Genomic DNA, 14,754 nt, shown 5'->3' on the forward strand with positions numbered 1-14,754 from the left:
TCTGTCTCTTAAATCATGGACCAACAAACCAGCTGCCATCCATCCACTTTCAAAACTTTTTATAGTAATCAAATGAAATGAATCAAGCTCATTAAAGGTATAGCTAGGTTAGCTTTGCAACAGACTAAAAGTGGTTTGTCAAGTGTATTTTGATTAGGTTTAGACCATAATTCACACATATAGTTGGATGACTACGAGTCGAGTTCAATTGAGGTTGAATCAGGACTTGCCTATTAGCTTCATAAACAAGTTTGAAAACGGATAAATAAATTTATATTATCAAACTCAATAGTCAATCAAACAAATTTTAAAATATAAAAATTATAATTAATCAAACAAACTTGAGAACTTCAGGATATTTAAATAAACTAATCATGCTTCAGCCAAGTTTAAATCAAACTCAAACTCATTTTAGGCTTGACTTGACTTGATTTGATTTGATTTAATTGAACACCACAAAGCTTAGCTCAACTTAACTCATTTATTGCCCTATTTACAAAGTTAGTGTACTAGACTTTGATACACCATTTCATGCTATCTATACTGGCATTACCATCGACGATCATTAAGGCCGCCGACGAATTTTATCCTTATCAAAGGCTAGTCGCGACGATCAGAGCCTATCTAAAATATAATTCTTTGTAGATTAAAGAATTATGATGAAAAGTATGTGTGTTCCACACTTAATTAGTTCTTAATTCTTTCCTTGCACAATAAAACTCTTCACGAACTCCTCTTCTCATACAACTCCCAAAAGCTGCAATCTCAGAAACAAAGATGCAGAGAAAGCAAACTCTTAAATGGTATCTTCTTCTTCTCTCTTCTTGTTCTTCTAGTTCTTCTAGTTCTTATCATTGTTCGTGTTTGTTTACATTTGCAGGCCGATTTCTGACGTAGCTACCGACCTCACGATCGAAGTCGGCGCATCGAGTTATGCACTTCACAAGGTGAGTACGATCCATGAACACTCATCAGGAACTCATGAACGGTGGCCATTAATCGATTCCTGTAGTTTCCTCTGGTTTCGTGGAGCGGAAGGATCCGGAAGCTTTTGCTCGAGGCCAAAGACTCGAAGCCGACGCGCGTGAACCTCGAGGGCATGCCGGGCGGATCGGAGGCGTTCGAGCTCGCCGCCAAGTTCTGCTACGGCGCGCACGTAGAGCTCGATCTGTCCAACGTCGCCATGTTGCATTGCGCGGCTCACTATCTGGAGATGACTGAAGAATTTTCAGATAAGAATTTGGTTCTCCGAACCGAAGTTTTCCTCAAGGAATCGGTCGGTCCTTCGATCGCGAACTCGATCACCGTGCTCCGCCACTGCGAGAAGCTCCTTCCGGCGGCCGAGGAGGTCGATCTCATCGACAGGATCATAGCGAAGATAGTGAACAATGCCTGCAAAGAGCAAGTCGCCGCCGGCCTTTTGGATCTCGAGCAGAGTTCGGCTCTAGATCCGACGAACTGGTGGGGAAAGGCTTTGGCGGCGCTGAGCTCGGATCTCTTCCAGAGAGTCATCAAGGCGATGAAAGCTAAGGGTTTGAGGAAGGAGACGATCACTAGGATCTTGATGAACTACGCACAGAGCTCGGTCCAAGGCGGCCTGTCGTCGGAGGAACAGACTCTCGCGAATCAGAAGATCGTCGTCGAGACGGTCGCCGGTTTGCTTCCGACGCAGAGGAGGAAGTGCGACGCGCCGATCGCGTTCCTTTCGGGGCTTCTGAAAACCGCGACGATGGTTTCGGCATCGGCGATCTGCAGAGCGAGCTTGGAGAGGAGAATCGGCCTCCGATTGGACCGAGCCATTCTCGCGGACATTCTGATTCCGGCGAACTGCCGCCACAAGGGGGCACACTCGATCTACGACACTGATTCGGCACTGAGGATCTTCTCCATCTTCCTGAATTCGAACGACGAGGAGGAGGAGGAAGAGCACCGGTCGAGAGAAGACATCGACGGTGGTTACTACGAACAGAGCTCTCTGCTCAAGGTGTCCAATCTTTTGGATAGCTATCTCGCAGAAATCGCATTGGACTCCAACTCGACGCCGGCGAAGTTCATCGCTCTCGCCGAACTGCTCCCCGATCACGCGCGAGCAGCGAATGATGGTCTCTACAGAGCTATCGATATCTTCCTCAAGGTAATTCTCGACTACATTTCCAGATTTGTACTGCAATAATAATATGATTCTTTCTTACGTTATTCCTTCTTATATTATTATTTATATTTAAATAAATTTTAGATTTTTATTATTATTAATTAATTAAATCTTTTTTAAATTCAGAAAAAATTATTATTATTATTTTGAAATCATCACATGAATTTCATGGCCCTTTTATTATTATTTTCCTTGGATTAGTAGTTTAGTACTGGTGAAGGTGGAATATAATAAAGAGCTAACGATGAATCGCAGGTTCATCCGAACCTCAAAGACTCGGAGCGGTATCGACTGTGCAAGTCGGTGAATTGCCAGAGGCTGTCTCAAGAGGCATGCAGCCATGCGGCTCAGAACGAGAGGCTGCCCGTCCAGATGGCGGTGCAGGTTCTGTATTTCGAGCAAATTCGGCTTCGAAATGCGATCGACGGAGGCCACCACGATCGGTTCTTCTTCGTGTCTCAGAGGTCGGGGAGCGGAGCGGGCAGCGCTGCCGTTTCTCCGAGGGACTGCTATGCGTCGGTGAGGAGAGAGAACAGGGAGCTGAAGCTCGAGGTGGCGAGGATGAGGATGAGGCTCACTGATTTGGAGAAGGATCATGTTTCCATGAAGAAGGAGCTCGTTCGAGCAAATCCGACCAACAAGTTGATGAGATCGCTAGCTAAGAAACTGAGCAAGATGAGTGCCTTCTTTAGGATGAGGGAACTGAAGCCGTTTGGCGCGAAGAGGGCTGCTGCATCCGATGCTCGTCTACTGTTTCAGAGGAGGAGCCACTCCATTTCATGAACGATGACTTCTTATCTGGTTTCTGTTCCATTTGTATTGTATTTGGTATTTTCTTTGATTTTTTTTTTTTTACTTTTACTATTTGCTTTCGATCTTCCAGTGTGTTCAGTTTCATACACTTTGAGATTTACACGAAATCATGATTCTTAAAAGAATTTTTTTTACTTGAAAATGAAGTTATCTTTACTTAATTAAGAAGTTAATGGTATCTTTTCTTTATATTAATAAAAAATGAACAATTTTAATTGATTTATTGAAGTCGTTCACCTTTCGATGTACAATGAGTAGATTAAAGATGATGAGGTGTCTTTCAGATGATAATTAAGATAAAAGTGCATATTTATTCATTTTTAAATTAAAAGTACTCTTTTCACTTTCTCTCCCTTGTAAAGGAGGCTATCATCACTTACAACACCTCAGCTTCTCATGATTTGAGGTGTATTTAACTTTACAAGTATTATTTAAATTTCGCAAGTAGACAGCCTTATACTTGTCCCGTATCTTAAAGGAGCCAAATTATAAATTCATCATGTAAATTATTTGATCACCTTAGAATATTGAATGTATATTAATTCGTAAGGCAAGGAGCAGAAATCCATTCTCAAGCTACAATTCACCATATTCACATGTCAACATACCACCTTCTAGCATGCACCTCATGATCGTCTAGAAACTCATTGCAAATTGCATATTTCTTAATAAAGTCTCAACATGAAACCTGCCACTAAGCCGGTCCAATTACCATACAAAATTATGTTTAATAGCCTTCTAAAGTACATAACAAACTCAAAACGTTGACGAGCTCCAAGAAAAATTCATATTATCGGCCTCCGGTTCAATTTCGAGGATCTTGAAACCAATAGCTATGAGAGGTTTCCAACTTTGACTTGCATGTGTTTGAGTCAATATCCAGAAAAGATTGCTGTGAATCCATTTCACAATGTTAGGGACCAGGCGACCTAAGTTCACTGCGTTTGAGGCATAGGATGGTGACGTCTTTTTCGCAAGACCGCGTAAGAAGTTCGCATTGCATGACTCAAGTTTGTGGCTGAAGATCTAACTTGTAGGCCTGTATTTCCATCGGCTGTATTAGCACATTTCCCTCCTGAGCTGCATCTCCCAACTGCTCAATGTACTCCATGGTTTCAGGGTCGTCGTGTAGTAGATTCAGAGTAGTTGCTTTCACATTCAGAGCAGAGAGATCCTTGAAGACATAGAACAAGTTCACTGGCTCCTCCATTATAGTCGAACATGGCAATCCGCCTCTTTTACAGAATGAACTATCCCATCCTCTCCACTGCAAGTAGATTACGAATCTAGCAGTGAGAGGACCAGCCTGTGCGAACTTCAGAGGCTGTGGAACCTTGAAGTTGACTATGTGCAAGTCGCATGGCAATGACGAAGATAATGGGGCAAATGAAGTTTGACGAAGCAGGTTGGACTTTCGTTTGTGGTTATTGTTGCTGACGAATGCGTGCATTGGATAGTTCAAGTGGGCGCCAACTCGGTGAGAAAGAACTGATGGTTGGAGTGTCAACAATGCATGCTTTGCAGGTAATGCAGACACATTAGACTCTGTGAGGATGTGGAAAAGGATATCCGTAGGATGGTTATCCATCACCCCTTGTCCTAGACCACGCCCATCATCGTGAGCCAATCGGCGATCAAGCATAATTTCTAGCCAACCTTCTTCCAAGCTAGCTGCACCAAGTGACTGCTTAGAATGGACAGAAAACCGGTGACCAGATGGATCCTGCATAAAAGCAAGAGATGGCATAGGATAGTAGTTTCCTTGCAGAGGGATTTTCTGGTACGTCTCCCTTCGACTCATCTGAAACCCATTAAGATCAGTATAGAACACCCTCTTATTCTCAATGTCTGTTTTGAATCTAACAATTAATTCACGCTCATTGTATTCGTTACCAAGAAGTTCCACATGGTATTCCTTCTCGATGACCAATTCTTGCACTGTGTTCTCCACACTGTAGATCCTTGTACTATGGAAAATTGGTGTATTCTTCCACTCTGTCTTCGGAATAGAGAGAGCTTCCTGGACCAGTGGACCTTCCAAAATCATAAATTTGCCACCTTCCTTGATAATAGGTTTAGCTTCTCCAATAGGTTTGAACAAGTAAGCTCCACTGCCAGAGCTGCTGTACATATTAATCTCTTCCCCAACATTAGTTTGTTTGCCATTTTTGTGAGTTATCTTCTGCAGAAGACCTTTCTTTACATCAAATGTTAGTGTGTAAAGAAGGTTATGAATCTGCACCTCGTCAGTTGTAATATCTGAACAAACATATGGCGACGGACAAGAAAATTGGGCATCAGAGAACACCTTCAATACAGAAGGCACAGCTTTTCCACAGGTCCTGGATCCACGAGCAACATAATAGGTTTCCAAGCCCATTGCAGCAACAGAGGCTCGCCAATAAAGACGATGTTGCATGCTAGAGCTATCTGAGGTGCCATGCATCCAATTGGGAGATACTTGGCTCTCCAAGCATGACCCATTGGAATGCGTAACAGAAACATCAGTCTGAGACACAACAACCATTACAATTTCATCCCTTGTTTGCTCCAACGGATTATAGAGAACCACTGAGTGGGTGTCCCCTTCCTTAAGGTCAAGAACTTTGTGCACTGGCAGGACATTAAACTTTGACCTACTTTTCACCGGCTCAAAATGAGACAGCAATGTCGGGTCTGCTTTGTCATGTAGATCGCCTAGAAGAACTTCCACAGCCCTAGACATGAAAAACTGCAGGTCCTGCAGAGAGGTATGCATCCTAGTGCCATAGTCTATGACAACATGATCCTTAGCCGTTCCAGTAACCCCATCATGATGTTGAAAAAGAGCCAAGTTCCGCCTAGCAGCAGTCAATTTGTGGGCAAAACTGATAGGTAGTTTAGCACAATGAAGCTTCTGACAGTAACCCAAAACTAATGCAGCTAAGATTTCTGAGGCACGGAGTGTTTGTTCCAATACTCGATCAACTGCTTTAAAAAATGGTCTTGAAACATAATATCCACTCCAGTAGTCTAGGTTTCTATCAGCATAAGTAAAGAAATCACCTGAGAGAGACGGGAAACCACCAAGTTCAGCAGATCCCACCTCACCAGGTTGGGAGAAGTTTTTCCTTTCTGCTTCCTCACGGAGGGTTTTAAAGTAATCTTCAAGAGTACCAAACATCACCTCAGCATTCAAACTGGGATTGGAGTTTATATAATCAAAAAGCATTTGATAGTTCCTAAACTGGGCTTCTGCTTCGTCGATACTAATATAACGGAAATCATCACCTAAAGGAACAAGAAGGGTATTTGTTCTGTACAAGGTTGATTTTTTCCTATATTGGTCCAAAAGTTTCATGGCTCTCTCCTGTACATTGTTAGCATTTGTTTCAACTGGGTCTATCCTCCAGGGACAGGCCTCATAACTAAATCCACGCATCCGAGCAAAGTCAAACTGACAGCAAATAGCTGGCTCGGGTCCACAAGTATGAGGAATATCATAGGAATAAAATGGCATCATGTGAACAAATATATCTGTAGTTTCCTCCTTGTCCCAGCTTTGCCGCCAAATGTATTCTAGATTTCTATGCAAAGCTAGCTCTTTCTTCAATTCATAGTGAGTCCTCTGTATTAGCATGTTACGGAAACCCATACGCTGTAGCAAATAAGGCATTGTGGCTGAATAACCAAATGGATCTATGGCCCAAGAATTTCTGGGAATAACGCCAATGGTATCATTAAGCCACATGTTTCCTTCTGTAATCTGAATCCAGTTTAAAATCAGGATTAATCCCCAGAATCATATCAGAAAAAAAAAATTAAAACAGATAGTAGGCAAGATAAATAGTAAGACTTGAACAGACATACATATATTATATTGGATTAAGAATTAACATATGTGGTCACCAAGGATGCAATTAATAACAAACATCCATATGAATCTCGTATATTGAAGAATACATGAACTACCTAAACGGGCATAGTTTCACTGAGTAAAATACGAAAATAGGGTTCAATCAGTTCAAACATTTTGAAACCCACCTGTATCATGTTTTAGCCCAGATTGGTGCCTTGGATAATGAATTTTTGTTTTTCCATTCTAAAAATATAAAGAAAACCGTTCTTTGGGCATGGATTTTAAGATGGTAATCAGTGATAACGATCTTGTAGCCGACCTCAAAATTTTAAGACTAACACAGGCTTGTTGTTTTTGTTGTTGCATTGTCATTGCAGGCTATCCTTCTCAAATGAATGTTAAATTGTTAATCACAATTAGACAAAATTAATAACATGGACTTTTTTTTCAGTAAAAATCAACTAGCATTGTTACTGCACTATAATATTTGACCCTTGATTGCCTAAAACTAAGGAAACAAAGTTGGAAAATGCCATTGTTTTGATATTTGTCGTTTGCACAGTGGATATGTGAATCTTACATAAGATGCCATGATGCAAATGTTTTCTAAACCACACGTCTGAAAAGTTCAATCCGGAATTAGTTCAACATCAGTTTGATTTTTTTTACTTAAAACCAAAAAAATTATCATAAAGGTCAACCTTGGATGCTCTGAACCAATTAACCAGATTTCGAAATTTTTAAATCCCAAAACAGTTTTCTTAGCATGAAGTTGCTCCCTGACAGGTTTTCTTCCAAGACCGAGTTTCAAAGCACCAACATGACCTACCATGCTGATTGGATCATTGCTCAAAGGTCACATCCCCTCATTGAAAACACTCATTGTCTAATAAATTGCCAACAAACATAAAGATTCTATAGAAAAATGTAGTGAATACAATTGAAACAAACACTGAGAAAGATGTTCCAATAAGTCAGTAAAATTGTCTTTATAAGACAAAAATCATACCTGTTCTATGATAGCAAAATAATGGGAGTTGGCCTGCAAAGAACAAAAATATTGGCATCAGAAAACTTAGTACAAAAGAATATTTTGAGGGAAAATTGCACCGAATAATTTTAAAAGTTCACATGAGCTTAATAATCTCACAGATTTTAAAATTTCACTGAGCACCTCGAGCGGTCCATTCAACTGATAACTTATAAACCTCACATTAGTTTATAATACTTTCATACATGTCATCAATATTTAAGTGTTTATTTAGTGCTGCAAAACTAAAAAACACGCTGACTCTACTCCAGGTGCATTGATGCCAATTTTAGTAAAGTTCAATCAGATTAGAACAGCTAATCTTTGCAAAAAAAATCTCTCAAATATTTTCCTTCACTGATAAGCCTCAATCGCCTTATAAACAGGAAACTTCCTTTCATTTGTTGAGACTTGAGAGGGATCTATTGAGAAGAGAAAAAGAATAGAGGATGAGAATGGGGAAGACAAAGGTGAGAAAAGGAAGAAAGTGAAGAAGACTGGCTCTGAGGCAGGGACGATGACAAAGTTGTAGCATTGAAGAGCAATATAAATGTGGGTTAAGTAGGTGGAGAAGCAAAGTTATTTTTATAGTCAAGAGTCAAGTGTGGGGATTAGATTTTTCTTTTTTTTCTTCAAATTTCAGATGAAAATGTTATAAAATAGTATAAAAAATTGTAAAATACTTGTTAGGTTACACTAGTTATAAATCGAGCAAGTCACTTATGGGTGGCAAGCATAATTTTCAAACTTCTAGGGGTATCAAATGAAAAAAAAAACACTTTTTAAGGATGGTTAGTGCAAAATACACCAAATAAAGCAATAATATATCATGTAATGAGAATTATATGGTACATACTAGAAATAATGGATATTTTCAGGTGATGAAAAATAAAAAGGAAGGCACTAGAAAGAACACCTTAGTATGGCAAATCCCCTATGCATTTGTCAATCAAAAAAGCAAGTAACCACTCTAGGATCTGGTAAATGAACAAGAGGTACTGGAAAGCTTTCATCACAATGGATGGTGCAAACCAAAGCATAAGAATAGTATCACACTATCAAAAGAGTATATTATTATTATTTTTATTGCAAGGGTTAATTAGAAATATCAACATATTTACAAGAGAGACAACAGTGAGATAATGATAGGGGCATAGAGCTACTATCTAAAGTAAATTATGCAGAAATAGCAAATGTTTTCTTCAACTCTCTCATCTGACAGGTACAGTATAGAAAAGCAAAATAATTTTTGAAAAGCATAAACCTTGAGTAGACAAATAAAGGTAATGAATAAAATCTAATGATATAATTTATTCAAACAAAAGAATATACTAAAGCAAAATGGTCTAATGTTACAGTATCCATCAATGAAGTTGAAACTCGAAAGAAAGTCTTACATAAGCAATATAAAAAAATTTCATAAAATTTTTGAAGTTTACAACACCACTAGATGACTGGAAGCCGCTTTCCTCCTAGATGCTGTACAAGATGAAGTATCAAGAAAGAAGGATCAGGAGGCTTCTATTCTCATGTAATTTCTTTAAGTCACTTACTATTAAATATCTGAAGCCTGCCTATATGTAAATTTTTTGGCATGTTGAATGAGATAAGATGGACAGTTCACCATGCAATACGCAGGTCACTTTGATTTTGTAAGATAAGCCAAATGGTGTTTGAAATACTATTCATCTCACTTCTCTGTTTCATTAGGATCATAAATATATATATATATATATATATATATATATATATAGAGAGAGAGAGAGAGAGAGAGAGATGATCCTATCATACACCACTATTCGGATCAGTTTGTTTCATCAGTGTCAATCTTTTAAATAAAGCCAAATGATCTAATGATACACTGTTCAGCCAACATCTTAGGCCAGTTCAATAAGATAGAGATCAGACAGATTTTTCACCTTGAAATATTAATTTCAGTTCGTTTCACTGGTATCATGTTTGTTTTATACGCCAAATGAGCTTATTATAAACTACTTCCAATGCGGCTAAGAGTAGTAGTATTTGTCACATAGTAACATTTGAAAGAGGCCGAAGGGAATTTTTCTAGTTCACCAATAAGAACCCTTTCTGTGAGACTGTAATAGATGAACATCATTTGTGGAAGGCAATTGTGGTGTGTATCCGGCGTGGTTTCTTGTAGTCAGATAAGATAAGCTAAGATAGACTCGCCACAAAGCAGAGGAGTAAAGTTCCTAGAAAAGCTATTTAAGACAAGGAAAATATTCAACATGCATCAGCTCATTAAGAGTTCACGTGTATGATCAGAGGCCTCTGCAACAATTTGGCACTTTTAACACACAAAACAATTATCAACTAGTTGTCTTACCTCATCATTCATCACCCAACCCCCTCCCACAATCTCTAGCTGCCCATTCTTAACCAACTTGATGAAGTTTTCCTTTTTATCACTGGATGCCTCCCTCCACCATCTCTCCAAGTAAGACATCTCTTCCCATATAAACTTACGACGAGAATCCTGCAACAAAAGTTTTAGATTCCTCAAAAAGTACCACAGTAGCAAATTGAGACTGATTTACAATACCCAGTAGAATAGCATCCACTACTGAATCATAGACAAAATCTTACTAAAAGGATCAGATATCCTAATAGTCACTTACTTGGCAGCAGTTGCAGAAGATAACAAAGGACATACTGAAAATGGATCTACCTTTGTGAGAGACTCCACGATGGTGTCCAGTATGTAACGCGACTGACGATTGTAGTACTCCTCGACCGTTAACTTCCATCCTGGATCGTTATGAGAATGAGGAACCACAAAGACTTTCAGTTTCTCATCGTCCCATTCATGACCCTGATAGGTCACTTTCCATCCCTGCTTCCACGCCCCGCCGTCCAAGTCCGAGAACTCGATCCGGTCGTACAGATCCTTGGTGGTGATATCTACAGAAGCCGGCGACGAAATCAACTCAGCGATAGCCCTAAGACCCCCTTCGGCGCTGCCCTCCGAGGAAGGGAGGGGCCTGCGAGGGACGGTGCGGCGAGGAACCCGCTGCTTCGAGTGGGAGGAGGACAGGGGGGTGGGGACGCCGAAGATGAGGATGACGATGAGGAAGAAGAGCAGGGAGATGACGAGGCCGATGGTGAAGAAGGAGGAGGTCGGAGGGAGAAGGTCACGGATCCGGCCCCGGCGGCGGGACGAGGAGGTGGATGGCTTTCGGATGGCCTTCATCTTGGTGGCGGTGGTGGACGGGAGGAGCCCGCCGCCACCCCCGCCGCCACGCCGGCCGCCGGAGAAGAAATCCATCGGAGGTAGCTATAGAAAGAAACCAAAAAGGGCACCGAAGACGTCGATCTTTCCTTTTATTGGTATTTCATTTCGAGGAAATTTCATTGCCCCTCCGAAGTCCCAAGTTTACTACAGCTTTTCACTTACCTCCAACAATTTAAAAGTTTTATTTCTCCTCAAAGTCAAATCAAGTTCTCATGTCCTTACCGATGGCTTTATATGAGAATCTACTAACTACAAGACTCGGCAAAGTGGGGTCAAATGAAAATAAGTTAATTTGGGGGCTGTAGCAGCTAAAAAAGTATGGCTGCACTAAAGGAGGTGAAGTGAAATTTAATAACATTTAGGGGCCAAATTTATGAGCTCCTTACACTGCGTGCTGCACAGAAAATTTAGAATAACAATTATTCAAGTTAATGACGTTTAGCTTATCGTAATTTTAATAATATTTAACTTTTGTTGAGTCACATAATAAAATAAATATAAAAAATTATTCTATATTTAATCGATAAGTATATTACAAAAACTAATTTCCTATATACTCTCTCAATCGATTCAATTGGTACGTTAGATTCGATTAGTCTACTCTCTAATTGATCATTTGGCTCAATTAGCATGACTACCTAACCTTTATATCAGCCCGCTTAGCTGGATTGACACGATCAACCTAGATGAAAAAATAAATCTGTCATCTTCATGACTCTTTAGTGTTAATCTCATAGATATGAAGAGAGGTAAATATAAATAATATTAGATGTATAATAAGATAAATCTTAATTCATCAGTTCCTAAGAATTAATTCATGATCATGACGTGAGGGATGTTATATATCCATCGTTTATATTACACCCTGAGACATGATCAACCTAGATATCTCACAAGTCCACTGAACATGATCAATTTGTTTGTTCTCTCCAACGAATTTTGTCTAGAATCACTACTTGGTCAACTCGATTGAACCATCGAATCCATCCTACCATGTCACTTGTACTCGGCTTGATTGGCACGGTCAACCCACCTAAGACACTCAACCATATTGATTATTTGGTCAACAGTAAGATTGTATCACCCAACTCTTAGTCATCCGATCAGCGCTAATTGTATCTATATAAAAGATTATTGTACTGTATAAAATATCATCATAATTTATTGTATCTATATAAAAGATTATTGTACTATATAAAATATCATTATAATTTATCTGTTAATATTTTACTTGAGACTGATACTATTAGACCACTTAGAATAAATAATATTATTTTTTACTCTAATTAATAATCCGATTGATAGCTCCAACAGATATTTACAATCATACCATAATACTACTATTATATATATATATAATATATATATATAAAACAATCATTATTCACAGCATTACCATTATAGTGCCGCATTCAAAACATAACACAACTGTAACAAAAATAGAATAAATGTGCACTGATTTTAAAGTTTACGTAGTCTTAAGTGGTACTAAGTTTTTAAAAATTAATACCATAATAATATTAATCTTTTGTAAAAAGTTATACATCCGTTACATTAACGATCTCCTAATATCAACTCTATAGATATAGAGAAATATACATATAAATACATAAACATCAAACACATAATAAAATAAATCTTAGATCATCAATTACTGAGAATTAATTCTAGACGCATAATATTATTCTTTTAAATTCAGCATCCATAGGCATAGTCAGATTTTTTTAATTATGGAGTGATTTTTGAAATTACAAACATTAGTAAAGTCAATTTTCATGATCTTAAAATCTACAATTTTAATTTAAGTAGCTCAAAATGAATTTAAATTTAAAAATTTTAACATTAGCCTTGATTTCTAGTTGTTTGAAGCAACGATCTAATTTCAAAGTTTATCACTCTAAGTCAAAAAAGTTATTTGTGATCTCACTTCCTTATAATCAATCTAAATAATTATCAAAATTAACAACTTGATATTTTACCACTCTTCTTCCTTCTTTCCTTCCTTCCTTCCTTTCTTCATTCAGTTAATGAAATAGAAAAGAAAAAAAGGAATAACTTACTGTTCTTGTTGTTGATTCAGTTGGACAAGGGTAAATTCTATATGTTGATATCCCATGATAATTTTGATATGATCAACCAAGTCAGGTTACATTCTGTTAGTATTTTGTTGAGAGATTGTTGGTGCAATATTCCCTAGGTCAAGGTTGGCCTAGTTTGACTGGGCTTGAATTGGGTCAAGCTCGAGTCTTAATGTTTATGTTTTGATGGTTTGACAATACATGTTTGACAATACATGTAGACAACACATGAAGATTGCAGGTGCAATTGTTCATGTGTGGAGATTGTGATGGAGAGTCAAGTAGGTCAAGGTTGACCGGATACTTTACTGGAAAGACCTGGTAAGTGAAGTCAGGCAGAAGGAAAGACCTAGTGAGTGAAGATAGGCAGTGAGTGAAGATAGGCAGTGAGGAAGTCCTAGTGAGTGAAGCCAGGTGAAAGTTCTAGTGAGTGAAGCTAGGCAGAAGGAAAATCCTGGTAGGTGAAGCCAGGTGAAAGACCTAGTGAGTGAAGCTAGGCAGAGAGAAAATCCTGGTGAGTGAAGTCAGGTGAAAGATCTAGTGAGTGAAGCTAGGTAGAGTGAAAATCCTGGTGAGTGAAGCCAGGTGGAAGTCCTAGTGAGTGAAGCTAGGCAGTAGGAAAATCCTGGTGAGTGAAGCCAGGTGGAAGCCCTAGTGAGTGAAGCTAGGCAGTGAGAAAATCCTGGTGAGTGAAGCCAGGTGAAAGTCCTAGTGAGTGAAGCTAGGCAGTTGGAAGTCCTGGTGAGTGAAGCCAGACAGATGAGAAGTCCTGGTGAGTGAAGCCAAGCACGGGGAAAATCCAGATGGGTTAAGGTTGACCAGACATCTGGTGAAAGTTCAAGTAGGTCAAGGGATTGACCGGATACTTGACAAGAGGAGAAAAGTCCAAGTGGGTCAAAGGGATTGACCGGACACTTGGTGAGCGAGTTCTAGCATGTTAAGGGTGACCGGATGCTAGGCACAATGAACCAACAGGTCATGGTTGACCAGATGTCGGTTTAGGAGGCTTTAGACTTGATTTTAGAGAGAAATCATGAGCTGAATCGATCAGCCGATCGATTGGTTCATGCCCAATCGATCAGCCGATCGATTGGGCGAGTCTTCGCGACAACCTCCTCCCAATCGATCAGTGGATAGATTGGGACAAGTGCACGATCGCACAGAACAGCGCTGGATCGATCGATCGATCGATCCAGATACCCCAATCGATTAGTGGATCGATTGGGAGCTGTAATTTCGCACGATAAGCCCTGGATCGATCAGCCGATCGATCCAGGCAATTTACCGAGAGCACAGAGGTGCTCTGGATCGATCTGTCGATCGATCCAAAGCCTCCCCGATCGATTGGGAGCAATCCAATCGATCGGGACCCGACCGTTAGCGTTGATAAAAGCCGCAGTCGTTTGATTCCTTCGGCAGCGCTTCACCGATTCATCTCAGATCCTCGACAGCAACTCCACAGCTCTCTCTAAGCTCCAAATCGCCAGTCCTTGAAGGTTCTTGGAGGTTCTTCCTGTTAGGACCGAAAAGTAGCTAGAGGGAGGGTGAATAGCTTCGCGTGTGCTCGTCGAGCTTCGTTGCTTGTTTCTT

The 14,754-nt window shown here is 39.6% G+C and overlaps 2 protein-coding genes across 2 annotated transcripts; one reads left to right on the forward strand and one right to left on the reverse strand.

Annotated features, from left to right (window-relative positions):
* Positions 1-692: 692 nt before the first annotated feature.
* Positions 693-3,061, forward strand: LOC122008779 (BTB/POZ domain-containing protein At1g03010-like). Its single transcript, XM_042564619.1, has 4 exons — positions 693-803; positions 881-947; positions 1,013-2,134; positions 2,408-3,061. Exons 1-4 carry the CDS (start codon positions 778-780, stop codon positions 2,933-2,935), a joined length of 1,743 nt encoding a protein of 580 aa, XP_042420553.1. The 5' UTR covers positions 693-777; the 3' UTR covers positions 2,936-3,061.
* Positions 3,062-3,609: 548 nt separating this feature from the next.
* LOC122008780 (alpha-mannosidase 2-like) lies at positions 3,610-11,178 on the reverse strand. Its single transcript, XM_042564620.1, has 4 exons — positions 10,523-11,178; positions 10,181-10,330; positions 7,813-7,845; positions 3,610-6,710 (listed from the first exon to the last, which is right to left on the reverse strand). Exons 1-4 carry the CDS (start codon positions 11,117-11,119, stop codon positions 3,972-3,974), a joined length of 3,519 nt encoding a protein of 1,172 aa, XP_042420554.1. The 5' UTR covers positions 11,120-11,178; the 3' UTR covers positions 3,610-3,971.
* Positions 11,179-14,754: the final 3,576 nt, after the last annotated feature.

This window comes from Zingiber officinale, chromosome 8A (assembly GCF_018446385.1).
Source record: "Zingiber officinale cultivar Zhangliang chromosome 8A, Zo_v1.1, whole genome shotgun sequence".
NCBI classification, from domain to species: Eukaryota; Viridiplantae; Streptophyta; class Magnoliopsida; order Zingiberales; family Zingiberaceae; genus Zingiber; species Zingiber officinale.

Excerpts from the sequence above, each read along its gene's own strand:
- LOC122008779 (XM_042564619.1), top strand. The coding sequence starts at position 778 with ATGCAGAGAAAGCAAACTCTTAAATG. Across the intron at positions 804-880 it reads AGAAAGCAAACTCTTAAATG|GCCGATTTCTGACGTAGCTA; the intron begins GTATCTTCTTCT and ends TTACATTTGCAG. Across the intron at positions 2,135-2,407 it reads CTATCGATATCTTCCTCAAG|GTTCATCCGAACCTCAAAGA; the intron begins GTAATTCTCGAC and ends GATGAATCGCAG.
- LOC122008780 (XM_042564620.1), bottom strand. The coding sequence starts at position 11,119 with ATGGATTTCTTCTCCGGCGGCCGGCGTGGCGGCGGGGGTGGCGGCGGG. Across the intron at positions 7,846-10,180 it reads GTTGGGTGATGAATGATGAG|GCCAACTCCCATTATTTTGC; the intron begins GTAAGACAACTA and ends TGTTCTTTGCAG. Across the intron at positions 6,711-7,812 it reads ATTTTGCTATCATAGAACAG|ATTACAGAAGGAAACATGTG; the intron begins GTATGATTTTTG and ends AACTGGATTCAG.